A 17746-nucleotide genomic window follows, 5' to 3' on the forward strand; every position below is an offset into this window, starting at 1 on the left:
ACCACGCTGTGTGCAGCAATGGAACAACGCTGTTCCATCTTCTCATCACAATTCATTAAGGGAAATGCTAGCTAGCAAGCCGTGGTTGGGAAGAAATCCTTGGTTAAGGCTGCGTGACATCACAAAAACCTACTGCAGCAAAATAAGGAAGGAAAGGAGGAAGCAGAGTGCTTCCTGATCATGAAACCTGTCTGCTGATTGGGCAGTGTGAACCTGAACCAGACCACAGACATTTCATCTAGAGGCTAGGCTTGCCATGCAATTGATAGTGATGTTGTTTTCTTTAACAGCTGTGGCAGCCTGCAAATGACTTATTATGTTTCAAATGGGGGGAGGGAAATGGTTTCATCAACTGCCATACTTTGCAACATTTCCCCCACTCCTTAGAAACTTGTAGCCATGGTTGCAGCTCAGCGGTTTCCAAATGATATTGCAGGATATCCAGCCACGCACAACTTTCAACGGAAGGTTTGTTTGCATTAATCCAAAAAGCAAGTGTTAGCAAGAAGATGCCAACCTTCTGAAGTCCGCCATTTTCTTCCACCAATGGAGGAAGGACACTGGTGCTGTTGGTAGATGGTGGCTCAACATTGTAGTCACGAAAGCAGCAGAACAAAGTGCTAAAGATGCTTCGACTCCTCTGCTTCTTCAAACTGAGATTACATTGGGACACTGTAAAGAAAAGCAACATTTGAAGTGAGGTGTGTAACAGCTTCCTAGGCTCTTGAAGAAATGGGTCAGTTATCTTACATGTGTTCATAGTACTTTTAAAGTAACATCATAATGTTGAAGGTGAAAGCCTTATTTCTAATCACCTTCTTTTGAGTTATGCCAGGAGGCATTGCGGCCTCTTTTCTTCAAGGCTGTTTGGTGCCAAGACAGCAGTGCCAGGTTATACCAGAGAAATATACTGGACATAATTTTGCTAAGCTGTGTGTCTCCCTGCATGCCTTTTTACAGCAAAGCTACACATTATGCTGAAGCAAACACTGACACCCATTACAATCACACTTTATATTTAACAAGCAAGAGAATAATGCGTGAAGCAGTTCTTTGGTTTCTTTTGCAATAAAGAAACACAGGGAATTGCCATGGCACTATGACAAACAATACAGGAGGGAAGAGAATGTTCTATCTACGACCCATTTTGGCAGGACCTTTGAGTAGGCACAGCAGATGTGAAAGGCATCTGTGCCTCTGCGGCCCTTCAGAAAAAAAACCAACAACCACCACAAAACAAAACAACCAAACAAATTGCTGACACATGGATTTCAAAGACTGTCAAAAGCACCTGTTCAGAAGTTCATTTCAGGACACAGCTCTGGCCTTGGATGTGATCTGTATATGTAATTAAGTTGTGACAGCTAGGATTTAAGTAAGTGGGGAACCAGTGATGCAAGCCCGAAATGGTTTGGGGGAGGGTTAAATGTGTCCCTACAAACAGCAGGACCTTATGCCCCATAGCAAGCTGCTTCTGAAATGAAAGGTTTTTCCAAAGGCCTTCTGTGATAGTGCTTGGGCAAAAGGGTCAGCTGTGCATGGAAACATCCCCCCCCCAATCAGCATAGCACAAACACTATGTAGTAGCGGTGGGTAGAGACCACAAAATTCAGCTCAGGTTCCCCATTTGGCACTTGGTAAAATAGCCTGATTTGGCTCAGGCCAAATTCGAAGCTTTCCAATTCAGCTGGGGTGTCTGAATCCACTTTGCTCCCCCCTCCCCAAAATTCACTATTGGGAAATTTAAACACACAGACACACACACTTTAACATTTCCCCCAGTTTACAGAATTTGATGAAATCAGCAGATATATTGATCCAGAATGGATCAATTGGATCAGGAGCTGTTTTGTTGGATATTTCTAAAACATGACTGTTTTTTCAAAACATAAAAAGGCTATAACTTTCATTTTGGGGCAGAACCAAATGAAGTTTGCAGGCAGATTACTCCTTCTGAGGACCCAAACCTTAAATTTCAGAAGGATAGATGCAGATTCTTGCCAGGGGGCCAGTAATATTTTAAGTGGGGGGGGGGGATCATTTATTTTCCCTTAGTGTTTGTGGACAATTGGTCTAAAAATGGAGGCACCAGAGAAGTCATCCTGGCCAGAAAAAGAAAACCCTGTCAAATTGCAGACAAATTGTTCCAGGGGCTTTGGTGCTAGGTATTTGTGAATTTGACTATGGGTTGAGACAGAAGGCGATTAATTTTCATTCCCTATGACTACAAGCTAGATCTGTCAGTTGCGGAAGAGCTCCCCCTGTCCTGATTCTGCAGTTTTCCTTAAAGTTAAGAAATATTCCCCCCCTTGCAAAGCTGTTCTTTCTCGCCACACACCGTTTAGGTACAGGATGCTTCATGAGTCCCTCTGTTGGCTCATGTAGCCTCTTGTAGAGCCTGCAGTCCGTCAGACAAGCCCAAAACGTAATCTTCAAACATTTTAGCCACCTATTTGGATCCACCTTTTATAAACCGCTGCACCTCAGCTGAGTTCCCATGCCAGAGCATATGACTGGGTATCAACTGGCTCTAGTGGACAACATGGTGCTCACTTCCTGCACTAGTACAATGGTGTGACAGGGAGGTGTGCTGCTAGCATGGCAAGCAATCAAGACCCTTATCCAGGCTAGTGTGGTCCCGCTTCGCCAGCTTACCTCCATTTAGCTAAAATGTGGCAATGCCCTACAGCAACATACTGAATGACCTAGATCCAAATAAAAAAATTCCTTCCAGTAGCACCTTAAAGACCAACTAAGTTAGTTCTTGGTATGAGCTTTCGTGCGCATGCACACTTCTTCAGATACACTGAAACAGAAGTTGCCAGATCCTTCTATATAGTGAGAAGGTGGGGAGGGGTGTTACTCAGAAGGGTGGTGGGAATGGGAGATAGGCAGATAGCTGAGAGAGCCTCTTGACGACTCTTAACGACTCTCTCAGCTATCTGCCAATCTCCCATTCCCACCACCCTTCTGAGTAACACCCCTCCCCACCTTCTCACTATATAGAAGGATCTGGCAACTTCTGTTTCAGTGTATCTGAAGAAGTGTGCATGCGCACGAAAGCTCATACCAAGAACTAACTTAGTTGGTCTTTAAGGTGCTACTGGAAGGAATTTTTTTATTTTGACTATGGCAGACCAACACGGCTACCTATCTACTACTGGGACCTAGATCCAGGCATTCACAGCAACAATTTTACACTTGCTTCACTATTCCTGCAAAATAACCCTAAGCACTCTCTACCTGCACTTCACTACAAACTCGGTGTGTGTGTGTGTGTGTGTGTGTGTGTGTGGATCAGCCAAAGGTACCAGGTGTGACTACCGATTTGTGTTCCTGGAGAACACTTAGAAGGATTCATGCAGCCTTTTACATAAAATCACAGAACTGTGGGGTTGGAAGGGACCCAGAGGGCCATCTAGTCCAAACCCCTGCAATGCAGGAATCTCAACTAAAGCATCCATGACGGATGGCCACCCAACATAAACTCACAGGAGTGACTGGCCTGCTGGAAGGTGTCAGAGGAAGGCTGGAGAATCCCCCCTGAAGCCTGCCTGGTTTCTATGCTAGGATGTCCCTCTTCTGCCGATCTCCTTGCTCAAGGACATGGAATTCATGCACCTGCCTGCAGGCAATTTCTTGTTGCCTAAGATAGAGGCAAAGCACAAGTCTGATTTAAAGAAAATACTGAATAGCATTGCCCTGTAAATACAAAGTATTTCCCCTCTCCAATGTTTCTCAGCTCAAGCATCTTAAACCTCTTTGCACCTTCAACAGCTTTAGTTGCAACTTTCTGGTTGCAGAAGTTTTAGCATCGTTATTGCTGACTAAGGAGGTGAGTAACTGACGCACACATCAGACTAGCAAGTATGTGCATAGTACTAATAATGCTATTTTGTGGCAGATTAAATATAGCTTATTCACCATTTCCTTCCATTACTTCCTGCACCACTTGATGTCTTTTATATAGAGAAACCCCTAACAAACATTTATGAGTAAAGGTTCTCAAAGCAAGTTCAGCTCACAGTTTTGCCCTACAGGACCAGGTCTGGCCTGAAATGAACCCCTCTAGATCTTATGGCAACAAAAGAGTAGTTGGCAAAAGAGTAGAGGCAAAAGATTGGAAACTCAGGCTTCCTCCTGGGCCGTGTCCAGAAAGTGGTGGTGGGGGATGAGTGTTCAGACCCCTGGGCTCTCACTTGTGGGGTGCCTCAGGGTTCCGTCCTCTTCCCCATGCTTTTTAACATCTACATGAAGCCGCTGGGAGAGATCATCAGGGGGTTTGGACTGGGTGTCCATCAATATGCAGATGATGCCCAGCTCCACCTCTCTTTCAAATCAGAACCAGTGAAGGCGGTGAAGGTCCTGTGTGAGTGCCTGGAGGCGGTTGGAGGATGGATGGCGGCTAACAGATTGAGGTTGAATCCTGACAAGACAGAAGTACTGTTCTTGCGGGACAGGGAGTGGGCTGGTGTGGAGGACTCCCTGGTCCTGAATGGGGTAACTGTGCCCCTGAAGGACCAGGTGCGCAGCCTGGGAGTCATTTTGGACTCACAGCTGTCCATGGAGGCGCAGGTCAATTCTGTATCCAGGGCAGCTATCTACCAACTCTATCTGGTACACAGGCTGAGACCCTACCTGCCCGCAGACTGTCTCGCCAGAGTGGTGCATGCTCTAGTTATCTCCTGCTTGGACTACTGCGATGCGCTCTACGTGGGGCTACCTTTGAAGGTGACCCGGAAACTACAACTAATCCAGACTGCAGCAGCTGGACTTTTGACTGGGGGTGGCCGCTGAGACCACATAACACCAGTCTTGAAAGACCTACATTGGCTCCCAGTACGTTTCCGAGCACAATTCAAAGTGCTGGTGTTGACCTTTAAAGCCCTAAACGGCCTCGGCCCAGTATACCTGAAGGAGCGTCTCCACTCCCATTGTTCTGCCCGGACGTTGAGGTCCAGCACAGAGGGCCTTCTGGCGGTTCCCTCACTGCGAGAAGCAAAGCTACAGGGAACCAGGCAGAGGGCCTTCCCGGTAGTGGCACCCGCCCTGTGGAACACCCTCCCATCAGATGTCAAAGAGATAAACAACTACCTGACATTTAGAAGACACCTGAAGGCAGCCCTGTTCAAGGAAGTTTTTAATGTGTGGCATTTTAATGTATTTTTAATCTTTGTTGGAAGATTCCAGAGTGGCTGGGGAAACCCAGCCGGGCAGGGTACAAATAATAAATTATTATTATTATTATTATTATTATTATTATTATTATTATTATTATTATTATTATTATTTTGAGTCATGCTTGCAAAACCAGAAGGGTCTTAGTTTACTTCCATCTGACTCATATGTGAGCAAATCATGCAGGCTTTTGAAAGTTTCTGGCAGAAATAAACACATTTTGGAACAAAAAGGGATGGTCAATGATATTTTACCAAAGACTAAGCCCCATGTTAGGTCTTTACTTAGTATGTAAATTTTTCACTCCAGAGCATGCAAAATTCTTGTAGAGTGTTAGCAACAGAAGGGCATATGCCTTCATGAATTGCCTTCCCAAGACGCAGTGGCAGGCAACCTGGGTGGCTGGCAGATCAACCAAGGCCTAATGGATTTTATCCCTTCCAGCCCACCTGCTTCCTTACTGTCAACCACTGCTGTATAACATGGCTGAAATCTTCACAAATTTTCTTCTGAGGGGGCCACAGCTTGGCATGCACATGGTGGGTAGTACTACCTATTTCCTGCAGTTTTCTCTCTCAAGAAATGCAGGCTGTTTGTGTGTGGCCAACTCCAATTAAAATAAGAAAGAACAATTACCCAGCTGCAGTTATATTGGTTCTAAAACAAAAATAAAAAGGAGGTGGGGAAGGAACCTTCTGAATGAATTAAGGAACCATAAGGTAAGTAACTTAAGCTAAAGGCATAGAAAAACAAGCCCTACCAGATCAAGTATCTCAAGTGTGAATGGAAGAAGCCTCAAACCATTATACCAAGTGGGTAGGTGGGTGGGTGGGGTGGGGGGTGGTGGAGAGCCATTTCATATCCAGGCCTAGACCATTCAACCCTCTTTTAGGAAGGGTTACTGATTCATGTGGGGTTATGCTCCTGACCCCTGTGTCGGCAGAGAATGAATAGGCCTTTTCTGGCCATTTCCAGGTCACTGCAATGCGCAGTTACACATCAATTGGACACGCGTATATCGGTCATTGCCTGTACTTAAGGCTGCCCTAGATGGGTCCTACCTATGATCAAATATATTTTTTAAAGATGCAGATGTGTACATTATTAAGGCCTCAGTGGATCTGTGTTACTAATTTTCAATTTCTTACACAAGGAAGATGTTTGTGTTGCGCAACTAACGCAGAAGTCTATCCAAAGGTGAATTTTCATAGCGCAGCAGCATATAGGCCATATTGTACCTTACACAAGATTGGAGTTTCAAGAAACCATTTAAATTAATGTGAAATGGTTTTACTTCATAGCCTACGTGCCTCAAAAGCAATACGACTTGAGCCCACCACTGACTCACATTTCCTTGTGGAAAGATGTTCTGGAATAACCTTTGACATCTTTATAGTTTTGCAAAATTATGCAAGGACTATGTCTGTTACTGTGATGCAAGTGTGAGATATAACACTTGAGAAACCCTTTTAAATGAATTTATCAGCTCTTTACAACTTTTAATTTTATATCTTGTGGTTATTGTCTTAAGAAAAAGGGGACAGCTAGCAAATTATTTTTAAATGTACATAGGAAGCATTCCTGGAAAACTATTTTATACTTCTTATACAGCAACCCCCCTCCCCGAAAAACCCCGAGCAGTAAAAAAAAATTGCCTAAATGTCAGAATTTTACATTGAATATTCAAGGTGTATGTTACTGATTAAATGCATAGTGAATATTCTGAATTGATATCCAAAGTTTATACAGTTGCAATTCAAAGCTGTTATGGTACTTTAGTGTGGTGGACAATGAGAACTTGCTGCATTTGTGCCACTGTCTAAGGGCCATCATAGATCTATGAGGATATGAAACAGGTTCTGTGTGAAAGGCGATGAAGAGCGAAGAAAACAAGACTCTCACATAATGGCACTAACAGTGCTATCTGTAGACCACTTATTAGCCATTGTTTCAATGCAGTCAAAGAGGCAAATGCTTCACCAGGATTTGCAATTCTGGACCAGTCACAACATGTTTGGTCCATACATAACGCTGTTTTGGTTTTGTCCTCCTACAGAGTTCTGAGTTGATCAAGAAAAGACCCACCCATTCTGCATCTCAACGCATGAGAGACATCAGCTTCAATTTATGTATCAACATTATATTATTAAATGCCTGCAGACCACCCTTTTCCTTCTTCGCTCAGGCATACAGGATGAGCCTCAAAAGGTAGCACTCAGTGTCAGACTTCAACTTCCAGTCCCCAAGGCAACACATTTAGCATTCCTGGTGCATGACAGTAGCATTTAGAGTTCCCAGCCATATTTCTCCAATTGGGGGTGGGGGAGAGGGAGAGGCAGGAGGGGAGCTCACCTGCAACACTTGTTTGCACAGGTGCTATAAATCTTACTCAAATTTATATTAAAAATGCCAAATGCTCAGGAGTTCGCATTTAGAGAAGCCAACTCAGCAACAAGAAGGGAGAAAAAAACTCATTCTTCCATACGACAGACATTCCAAAAAAGTAAAGGCTCCAAATGGTGTAGCAGAACGATCACTAAGGAACGAATAAAACCCCCTGTTTGCTTTCTCGGTCACATTTGCGGCCACTCCACAAGATGCTCACTCTACTTAAGACATTTTTCTGGAGACACTTTCAAGTCAAAACATCAATGCAGCTTTTAAAGCCAGATAGAGCTTCCTCACCTTCCCACGTCCAAATTGCTATTATTTCCAAAAGCATGAGATGTTTTTACTGGACTTTAAATATAGATCAGTCAAAAGAACAGCTGCCTAACCAAGCAGTGAAGAGCTACCCTGTATTAAAGTGCATGTGCGCGAGTACAAAATGAGTGTTTCACAGTAGTAACTGCACTAAAGGAGAGGCACGCAGCCAAGTATGTGCCACATGTACGAGCAAGTAAGGTGGTTATAAGTCCTGCTGATAAATTGGCTTGTCATACTACCCTTAGGATTCTATTCTTTTTAAGCAGAGTTAAAATGACAGAATATGCAGACAGCATCATAAAGCAACGAATGAAGAGTTACAGATGAATATAAAACCCAATGTACATAGTGTTAAGTGGCAGGCGGATATGCAGTAGCTCTGTACGGTAAGGTACACATATATGCTAACTGATAGCAAGGAAAGCAGTAGCAGTAAATAATTACTTATTTTGTGCAATTCAAGCATTCCAATAAGAGAATGAAATAATGAAGTAATATTGCCTTTCACCACATTATCTTATGGCTGCCTAATAAGCTTGGCCAACACTATTTACGTATTGTAGGTAGTAGGATGAATCCAAGAGAGCAGCAGCTTGCTTAAAGGGACCCCTTGTGAGTTGACACGTTTCCTGGGACAGGGGTTTCCTGGCTCACAGTTCATTCAGCCACTATATTAGCACAGGGGAACTCATGGTCCTCTGTTGGGGCTCAAGCAACCAACAAGTCCTAGAAAAAGTGGCAATTCCAGGAAAGCTAGCTCGCCAAATCTTCTGAAGGAGTTTTTCGAAAGGCATCCACGGAAGGATTGCTACAACTTTCAGCTGGGAGGCACTGTGGTTTGTTGACCTTTTGAAGCAATGATGCCTTTGGCTCCCTCAGCCCTTTATCTGGAGGCCTGGTCTTGCCCATTTTGCACCGGGGCAGACAATAACTCGCAGAGTCTCAGAAACATGATTGCCACTGGTGGCACATTTGTGGATCTCTAGTTGTGGCTTTGTTTTACAGCTGAATTTTGGCTTCACATATATTCTTTTGATTCTAAATTCTATAGTGACGTTCTACATGGCATTGAGCTTCATCTTTTTATTGCTTGGGATTACTATTTCCTAAGAAAGAATTCTATTCTTCTAAAGAAAACATTCCTTCCTTTTAACAGAGGGAATTTTCAACACTGTGCTAATAGATAGACGAAGAATGATCCAAGAAGTCCTCAACAGCAGAAGATGTGGAAGATAACAAGTGGTATGTTACAACAGCTGTGAAGGTGGATGAAGGCTGCAGCAGATCTGTTGTGATACTCATGCCATCGGAATAGAGCATTATTGCGAAGACTGTGCGTTGGTCAGCATACACTGATGCACAGACATAAAACAAATTCACGCACAGGCGTCTTCCAAAAATACAGAATGGGTATGCTGTTAGCCTGTGCTGCCTTTCCTCACACCTTTTTGAACTTCCCCATTTACACTTCCATTATGCTGCAAGAGCAGCTGTTCATTGGGATGCTGCTCGTAAATTAACTCCAAAAACGCTGCTCAGCAAATAACTCGGTAGTTCATTGCTGCGAAGTGACCTCATAGCACACACACACACTTCCCAGGCAGCACATATTGGAATAGCTGCTTAGTAATATCCAGGGTAATGAGGTGCTAATGATGCAGTTTGCTGAGAAGCTCAGCTAGTTATTTCTAGAGCCCTGGCCTCAGATTTACATTAGGAAAAGAGCAAAGAGGGGACAATTCTGTTACATTGGACACGTGCGCATTGCTAGAGAGAGGGCAAAAGAGGACAGAAATTTGCATGAGCTTTCCATATGCTAATTTAAAAACAGTATCATTTACTTATTAATTGCATTTACAGGCAACTCCCCATTTATGTGGGGGTTGCACTCCAAGGCACTGCATGAGTTGGGGGGGGCATGCATAAGCCTGCCCCATTTCGCCCCTGCTCCCTTCCAGTGCCAAGAATATGCCAAACACCAGCAAATGGGGATTTGCCTGTATATCCACCCCCAAGGAAGCATACATGGTACTCCTGCTCCTCACTTAATCCTCACAACACCCCCTTGAGGTATGTTAGGCTGAGAGGCAGTGACTGGCCCAAGGTCACCCGGTGATCATCATGGCCAAGTGGGGATTTGAACCCTGGTCTCCCAGATCCTCGTCTGACACTCTAACCACTATGCCACACTGGCTCTCAAAGGTAAGAAAAGAAGTATATGGATGTAGGTTTAGAAACAGTAACTTAAAAAGAAGTACAATCCCCCAATATGGAGACACAGTGGCGTAGCGTGGGGGGTGCAGGGGGGGCCGGTCGCACCGGGCGCAACATCTGGGGGTTAGGGTTAGGGGGCGCAAATCCACGGGTTAGGGGGCGCAAATCCACGGGTTAGGGACGCAAATCCACGGGTTAGGGGGCACAAATTACTTGCCTTGCCCCGGGTGCTGACAACCCACGCTATGCCACTGTGGAGACAACAGTGACCAAGTAACCTATGAGCCTGCTCAGTCTGCTGTTGTTAAATGTTGATGTCCAACTTCAAGGCACTTGCTCTCCCTTCTTAGAGCTCTTTTCTTTTAAATGCTGTATGAACTATCATGCAATATGGAATATGACCTGACAACCCATCAAACAGAGGACAGACTCTGTGAAGCAGGACACTTGTCCACCCTAAATTCTGTTTCCCTGCTCTGCTTTGAAAGATTACCTGGTTTCTGTTTGCTTCCAAATCCTTCCTAGAAAATGCACATGAAATCCATACGGTTTTCAATTCCAAGATAACACATGCACATGATTCCCAATAGCAAGAAAATATACCGTAATTTTCGCTCCATAACACGCAGTTTTTTGCTCCTAGAAAGTAAGGGAAAATGCCTGTGCGTGTTACGGAGCGAATGCACTCGACCGGAGCCATGGCTGCCGTCAGTCAAGCAAAGCGGAGCCGCTTGCAGGGCTTTGAACGGCTCTAGCTTTGCTTGCTTTACAGCCAGGAGGAGGGGGAGGAGCTGAGGAGGAGGGAGGGAAGGAGAGCCATGCCAGCAAAGCGGGCAGCAGCCGCTTACACGCAAGGAGGGACAGACGGAAGCCATAGCAAGCCGGGAGAAGGCAGGCAGTTCAAAGCCAGCAGGCGCTTTTAAAGTAGCCGGCAACAGCTGCTGCAGCCTCAGCTAGCAAAGGTCCCAGCGCTCTCTAAATGGAGCAATGAGGCTGCAGAGGGACAGGAGGGCTTGGATCAGGAAGGATAAAGTTTAAGCAACCAGCAGCAAAAAAAACCAAAACCAACCTGGAGCTCTGAGCCAGGAGCGCAGTGAAAACCAGGAAGTAAAAGAAAAGGCTATCCCCCCGCTTCTCAGCTGTTTTCAGGCAGGATAGATTTGAGCATTGTCTGGGTCCTAGTGCCCCTACTGCTTTTTGTGCTCCATTCTATTGCTGCTGGTGGCTGCTTATCACTCAAACTGAACCTGATACCAGTAGCCACCTGTACAAACAAAGTAGAAGGCTGCAAGGAGGAGAGCTTTTACACAGCTAATGGCAAATCCCCTGCAATCCAAGTCCTCCTCACTTGCTCAAATCTATTCTGCCTCAAAACAAGGAGCAGAAGAAAAAGGCTGCAAACTGTTAAATGGAAAAAAACCCAGGCACAGGGCAAATACCTTAAGTATACCTTTAAAGCAACAGTGCTCTTTCCCTCCCTGCTCAGCTCGCAGAAAAGCTGCTTCTCCACCCACCCCACGCGTGCTCCTTATCCCTTGAGTGCTTTTCCTTCCATCCCCACTTAAAACGTGGTTACAAAGCACGGATCCACATGGATCCTCAGGATTTTTGCACTGGGTCACCCCAAACTCACCATCAGATCACATGTCTGTGGCCACAGCATGAACCACAAAAATCATACATCTACTGTTTCATTTAGAATATTTTTTTCTTGTTTTCCTCCTCTAAAAATTACGTGCGTGTTATGGTCAGGTGCGTGTTATCGAGCGAAAAATACGGTAATATACACCAGAATCCGATTCCAGGATGGCACTGAGCAGTGAAGCTAGTATCTGCTTGAGAACGAACTCCCCATGTTACACGTGAAAGACAATATTTCTCCTGCAAAATTTATTTTTATTTTTGGCATTTTCTTAATATCATTTTAACCAACGATTCCAATATGCAATGGAACACACTATCAATCTTACGCCACGTTGGCTAAAAACATGAAGAGCAAAAGTCTTTGAAGGGGATCCTCCCAGTGCCAATCAGAAATAAAAACTTTCCAACATATATCTGGTCTAAAACAATTGCTAAGTAGTCTAGACGCACGTCCATGTACTATTTACCTGAAGTAGAATACATCTCTAATAAGTCAGTAGGAAGGGCTTGGTGGGCTACTTCTACCACCCCCAGTACTTTAAATGCACATTTCATCTCTGCTCAATGCACTAATCATCCTACCAATGCATTCAATTAATATTTCCTCTTTTCATTAAATTGTAACTACAAGGGAGATACAAAATTCATTAGCTGCAAATATATTTCACAGTGTTTTTAGAATGTAGGGAAGGTAGCTCCTTGCTTTGCAAGCCTGTTTCCAATCTGGCCTTGGGAGGGGAAGGTCCTGATTGACTCCAGCTACAAAGGCTGAGGCTGCTGAAGAACCCAGACACCATCTTGACTGTCTCTTAGTGCAGACTCAGGTCACTGTGTGTGAGCTTTCACTGCTGCCACCTGTCATGAACCACCATGGCAGCAACAGTAACAGTTAAGTTCTATGCTTATGATAATATGCTATTCTCTTGCTAATTATGCTGTTTTAAATGTGCATTTCATTCTTATTTTTTAAATAACTTTTTATTGGGTTTTAGAAACAAGTTAAATGTGGATTGTAGATCTTACTTCCTTTAGTAATGCTTTCTTTTGAAACGTTTAAGGTAATTATTTTGTTAACTTTTCTGCGTTCAGTGTCTGTTCTGTAGTAGACCACCTTTGTAATGTTTTCTTCTGGGTGGTTTTATTTGATGTTTTCATGCGTTTTAAGCTGCTCTGAGACTTTTTTCCCTTTGAAATATAACGTTAGCACAGAAATGAAATGCGTAACAACAGCAGCAAATGTCTTTGCACTGGCTTCAGAGCAGAGATTGTAATGGGGAATAGGTGCCCTTGTAGTATCTGTCTGTGCACTGTAAGATGTAAAATTATGTTATCGAGAATGTTTTCAGCACCTTGTCCTCACCCAGCTGTCTATAAATAGACTTTCATTCACATATGTGGATCTGGAACTATGGATGCAAGTTCAATGTAGTGCAAGTACAGAGCTTCTGCATTTGGATGAAAATCGCTTTCAATATATATACCTTTTTTATACATGACTATAACCAAACCAGGCTAACAGAACCTTTAACATATGAGTTTAACTTGTGTACAAATATACCATAAAAGTATCTTGTGTACCATAAAAGTATCTTTCTTTTTTAATTAGGCAGGGAGTAGAGCATCACATTCTTCCCCTAATCACTCCAGTATCACTACTTTCAAGTTAGTTCAATGCTGGGCAAACATTTGGCTCTTATCTGAACCATCACCCAAAAAATCAGAACTAGAGCAGAGCAGCAGCCTGAACTTATTTCAGCTTTATAAGCATGTATGCACTCTTGATATTTTTCTCAGTCCCGTTCAGGAAGTGCTTTTCTTGCTCTGAAAACGCCCATTCATTGTTGCAGGGAGTTAATGGTGACTGAAAAGCCTAAAATGATGCTATCTGCCATCCACTTCAGTTCCCACTCCACACACGCACACTTCCTCTTTTCTGTCAAATACTTAACAAATGATGTAATTTATTCCCATAGCTAAGCAAATCAGACTAGACCCAATAGGAAGAACTAGTAAATTCAACATGTGTTTCCTGTTCAGTACAAGGATTGCTAAGTTAAAAAGGAAAGGAAAGGAAGTACATGCCAAATATTGTTCCTCTATAGTCCTGGACAAGGTTTTAATTCAAGGGTCTTTACTTGACCCAGAATGTATTTCAGTTTGGGAAGGAGGGGAATTAGAAATTTAAACAATCTTAAAATTATGCTAATTGCAAAAAACCCATTAAGTTAAGCTCTGTAGAGGCAATAATGGAGTTGCTTACCTCCAGTTAATACTGCCCCAAGGTCTGTGGTGCAGACACACATTTGGGAGTGCCCTGGAGCTGAGAGAGAAGCTCAGTCCACTATCCTTCTGGATGGTCAATGCAAAGTAGGTGAGCTGGAGGCTGCATTAAGCTTTGCCTTGTCCAGTTCCCTCCTGGCTGCCAAGGAGGCCACAATGGGAGGAACTGTTCTGAGGCTTAAAACATGCTTGTCGTTACCAGGCATGAACAGTTAAATGAAAACCAAATATTAAGCAGACTTTGTAAGAAAGCAGACATGACTCTTTCGGTCCCCAAAAGCCAAAAGGGAAAGGGCCAGTGCTTCGTAATAATGCACAATCTTTGCATGCAGATCCCAGGTTGAATCCACAGCATGTCCAGGAAGGACTGGAGATGACCCGTTTGAAACCTGTAAATTCACTGCCCATCAGCAATGACAATACTAAGTCTGATGGACCAATGTACTGACAGCATTAGGCAGTGTCCAACTATGGCCGAGTTCTTTCAGGTTTGAGCCAATGTGTGTATGTAATTCCAAAATATGAGACTTCACAGAGGCATCAACTGCAACATCTTCAGAAGAAACACAATATAAAATATCCAGCTTAGGTGATAAGAGCTTATCAGCCAATTAAGTTGCTTTCACTGGATGAAACGGTCAACTGCATCTCCTATAGCAATTAAGCCAGGGATCAGCAAACTTCTTCAGCAGGGGGCTGGTCCACTGTCCCTCAGACCTTGTGGGGGGCTGGACTATATTTTTTGGAGGGGGAAATGAACAAATTCCTATGCCCCACAAATAACCCAGAGATGCATTTTAAATATAAGCACACGTTCTACTCATGTAAAAACACCAGACAGGCCCCACAAATAACCCAGAGATGCATTTTTTTTAAAAAAGGTCACATTCTACTCATGTAAAAACACGCTGATTCCTGGACCATCCACGGGCCGGATTTAGAAGGCGATTTGGGCCGGATCCTGCCCCCGGGCCTTAGTTTGCCTACCCATGAATTAAGCAATCTGTCCAGACTTCTGTCTTCCATACAGGACCAAATGAGATGCACTAAATGTGCACCACTAAAAAAAGGATCTGAATTTTGAAAAGTCAAGCACAGCAATACTCATTTAATCCAGCGGCCTGCTGTCTGGATTGTTCTATATTCTAGATAAATTACTATTTACTGCTCCATGCGTCATTCCGATGCCTCGTCACAGCAAGCAAACTTCCACAAGGAACGGCAACTAAATGAAGCTGGTATATATTTGCCAGCTTTAGATCTCAAAATGGCAATGCTGTTTTGTTCCGTGTTCATGTATGTGTGTTAAACTTAGCAGACTGAATTCTTTCCCCCAGCAGAAAAGGATGTTTGGATTCTGTGGCTGCATCTGCTGTTGAACTTTGTGCAGCTTGTCTCTTTTTACTAGAAGAAAGCTTTGTTTGTTGGCCCCTCTCTCAGGGCGGGAAAGGAATGCAATGCATGCACAGACTCTGCAGTATTTCCTGTTACACTCCGGTTCCAAACCAATGTACTGGGAAAAAATCCAGGCAGCACAATCAAATCCTTGATCTAAAATGAAGGAAGGATGCTCAATGTTTATATGTGTAGAGAAGTTATCTACATGGATTGGCGGGCTGTAAATAAATACAGAATCTACCTTCTAATCTGGACAAGACTAACTAAAATTCCCAAAATAACACCATATATACCACCAGAGTAGACAAATGCCAGCCAAAACTAGATGAAGTTTAATGTGTAACAAGATTTTTCAACGGCAATTGACACACTAAGGACCTTATCTCTCTATCTACTTTACCTCTCTACAACCTGCTGCAAGTCATGCTTCTAGCTGGTAACTCCCTCCATCCTGCAACTGAAACAGATGATTGGTTCACTCCCTGACCAAGGGCGTTACCCCACATATGCCTGGATAAGAATATTTTATTTTATATCCAACCCATCTGCTGTCTTGCATGCCTCCAGGTCTCTAATACCAACTGAAAATCTAATTTTGTACACCAATGTACACTATCAAAAATGTTATCAATAATCTATAAGATAATCAGTGATTTACAAGTAGGCCAACTTAATTCTATGAAACATCTTTGGGAGTTAGACCTAGAGGCTCAGACTGAAGAGGACTAACCTAGGCCCTAATACACATCGACATGTATTACGAAAATATTTTAAAATTATTGCATAGGTGGCACTTAACCCTGCTAAAGTGCAATTGTATTAGCAAGTCATCCTTCTTCCTTTGCTAGAGGAGATGTAATGACATTGGTACCAGATGTGGTGTACCAAAGTAGAACCTTTCCAGCAAAAGGTCTTTGAGGAAATACACCTCATCACAAGACAAAATATTCATGTGCCAAGGCTAGTTTTCTGAACAATTGTCCAGAAAGAACAGATGGATCTTCAATACAAGGGACCTATTATTTTTCTTCTAGTAGCAATAGGGCGGCTTACAGCCCCAAACTGGAAATGACTGAAACACTCAGGGCTTATCCACACCTCTGTTTGTCCCACCACTTTCCCTTGGGAAAATCCAGTTTAGCACTGAATTGGAACAAACAGTGATTGGATTTTCCACGGATTGCTGTTCCGTCCGATTTAGCGCTAAAGAGCAGGTTTTCTGGGGGGAAGTGGTGGGAGGGAAGGCAAAACCACTGGAAAGTGTGGGGCAAACCACTTGCGCCTGTGCTTTCTAGGCATGGGGCAAGCGAGGGTGTGGATAACGCCTTACAAATTTCTATGTGGCGACAAAAAGTATGGAAGATAGCATTATCAGAAAAACCAAGGGATATGGTCAACAAATGAGATTGCACAACCTTTTGGAAACTTATTATCCTTTCATAACATTCTTGGTTGAAAACGTACCAGACACACACCTGCAAATATGGTCAAATGTATTTCCATAATTTTCTGCTCCAAAGGGAAGGGGGTTGGAGATTTGTGACTTTTTGGGGGGAAATTTTTATTACACCCCCCCCCCACGATTTATTTTTACGAATATAATGCATTTACTGTACATACCATCCCATTATTCTACCTCCCACCTTTGGTCAGGGAACCAACTGGGTTTGGGTGGGAGGGAAAAGACCATGGACTTAATTCTAAATGGTACCCAGGACCTAATGGGAGATGTGTCTAGAGACAATGCTGTCTAATTCAACATACAGTGGTACCTCGCAAGACGGATGCCTCGCAAGACAAAAAACTCGCTAGACGAAAGGGTTTTTTGTTTTTTGAGCTGCTTCGCAAGACGATTTTCCCTATGGGTTTGCTTCGCAAGACGGAAACGTCTTGCAAGTTTGTTTCCTTTTTCGTAACACCGTTAATACAGTTGCGACTTGACTTCGAGGAGCAACTCATAGAACGCGGTGTGGTAGCCTTTTTTTGAGGTTTTTTAAGACTTTGGTGATTTTTGAAGCTTTTCCAAAACTTTCCCGACACCGTGCTTCGCAAGACGAAAAAAAACGCAAGACGACAAAACTCACATAACGAATTAATTTCGTCTTGCGAGGCACCACTGTATTGAACAACTTTGAAGAAGTCCAACGTGGATTTGAATTCCAATGAGGAAACCTCTCAAAATTGAGGGGACTGCTCAAAAGGAAGCTGAAAGGGGAAATAATCGAGGGTCAAATCTCTCCAGAGCAACTGTAATTATTCAAAACCACAATGATAAAAGCCTAGCTATAATGTAATGTTTATTATGGATCTTAACAACTAGGGACTA

At 43.4% G+C, this 17746-nt stretch overlaps 1 protein-coding gene across 1 annotated transcript in view; it reads right to left on the reverse strand.

Moving 5' to 3' along the window:
* Window positions 1-17746, reverse strand: part of CTDSPL (CTD small phosphatase like) — a 69399-nt gene that overhangs the window by 25109 nt on the left and 26544 nt on the right. Inside the window, exon 2 of the mRNA XM_081163897.1 lies at window positions 518-672. Coding sequence (XP_081020023.1) covers window positions 518-672 — 155 coding nt within the window. The remainder of the gene's footprint in view (window positions 1-517; window positions 673-17746) is intronic.

The sequence above is a fragment of the Podarcis bocagei genome, assembly GCF_964188305.1.
Source record: "Podarcis bocagei genome assembly, chromosome: 12".
NCBI lineage: Eukaryota > Metazoa > Chordata > Lepidosauria > Squamata > Lacertidae > Podarcis > Podarcis bocagei.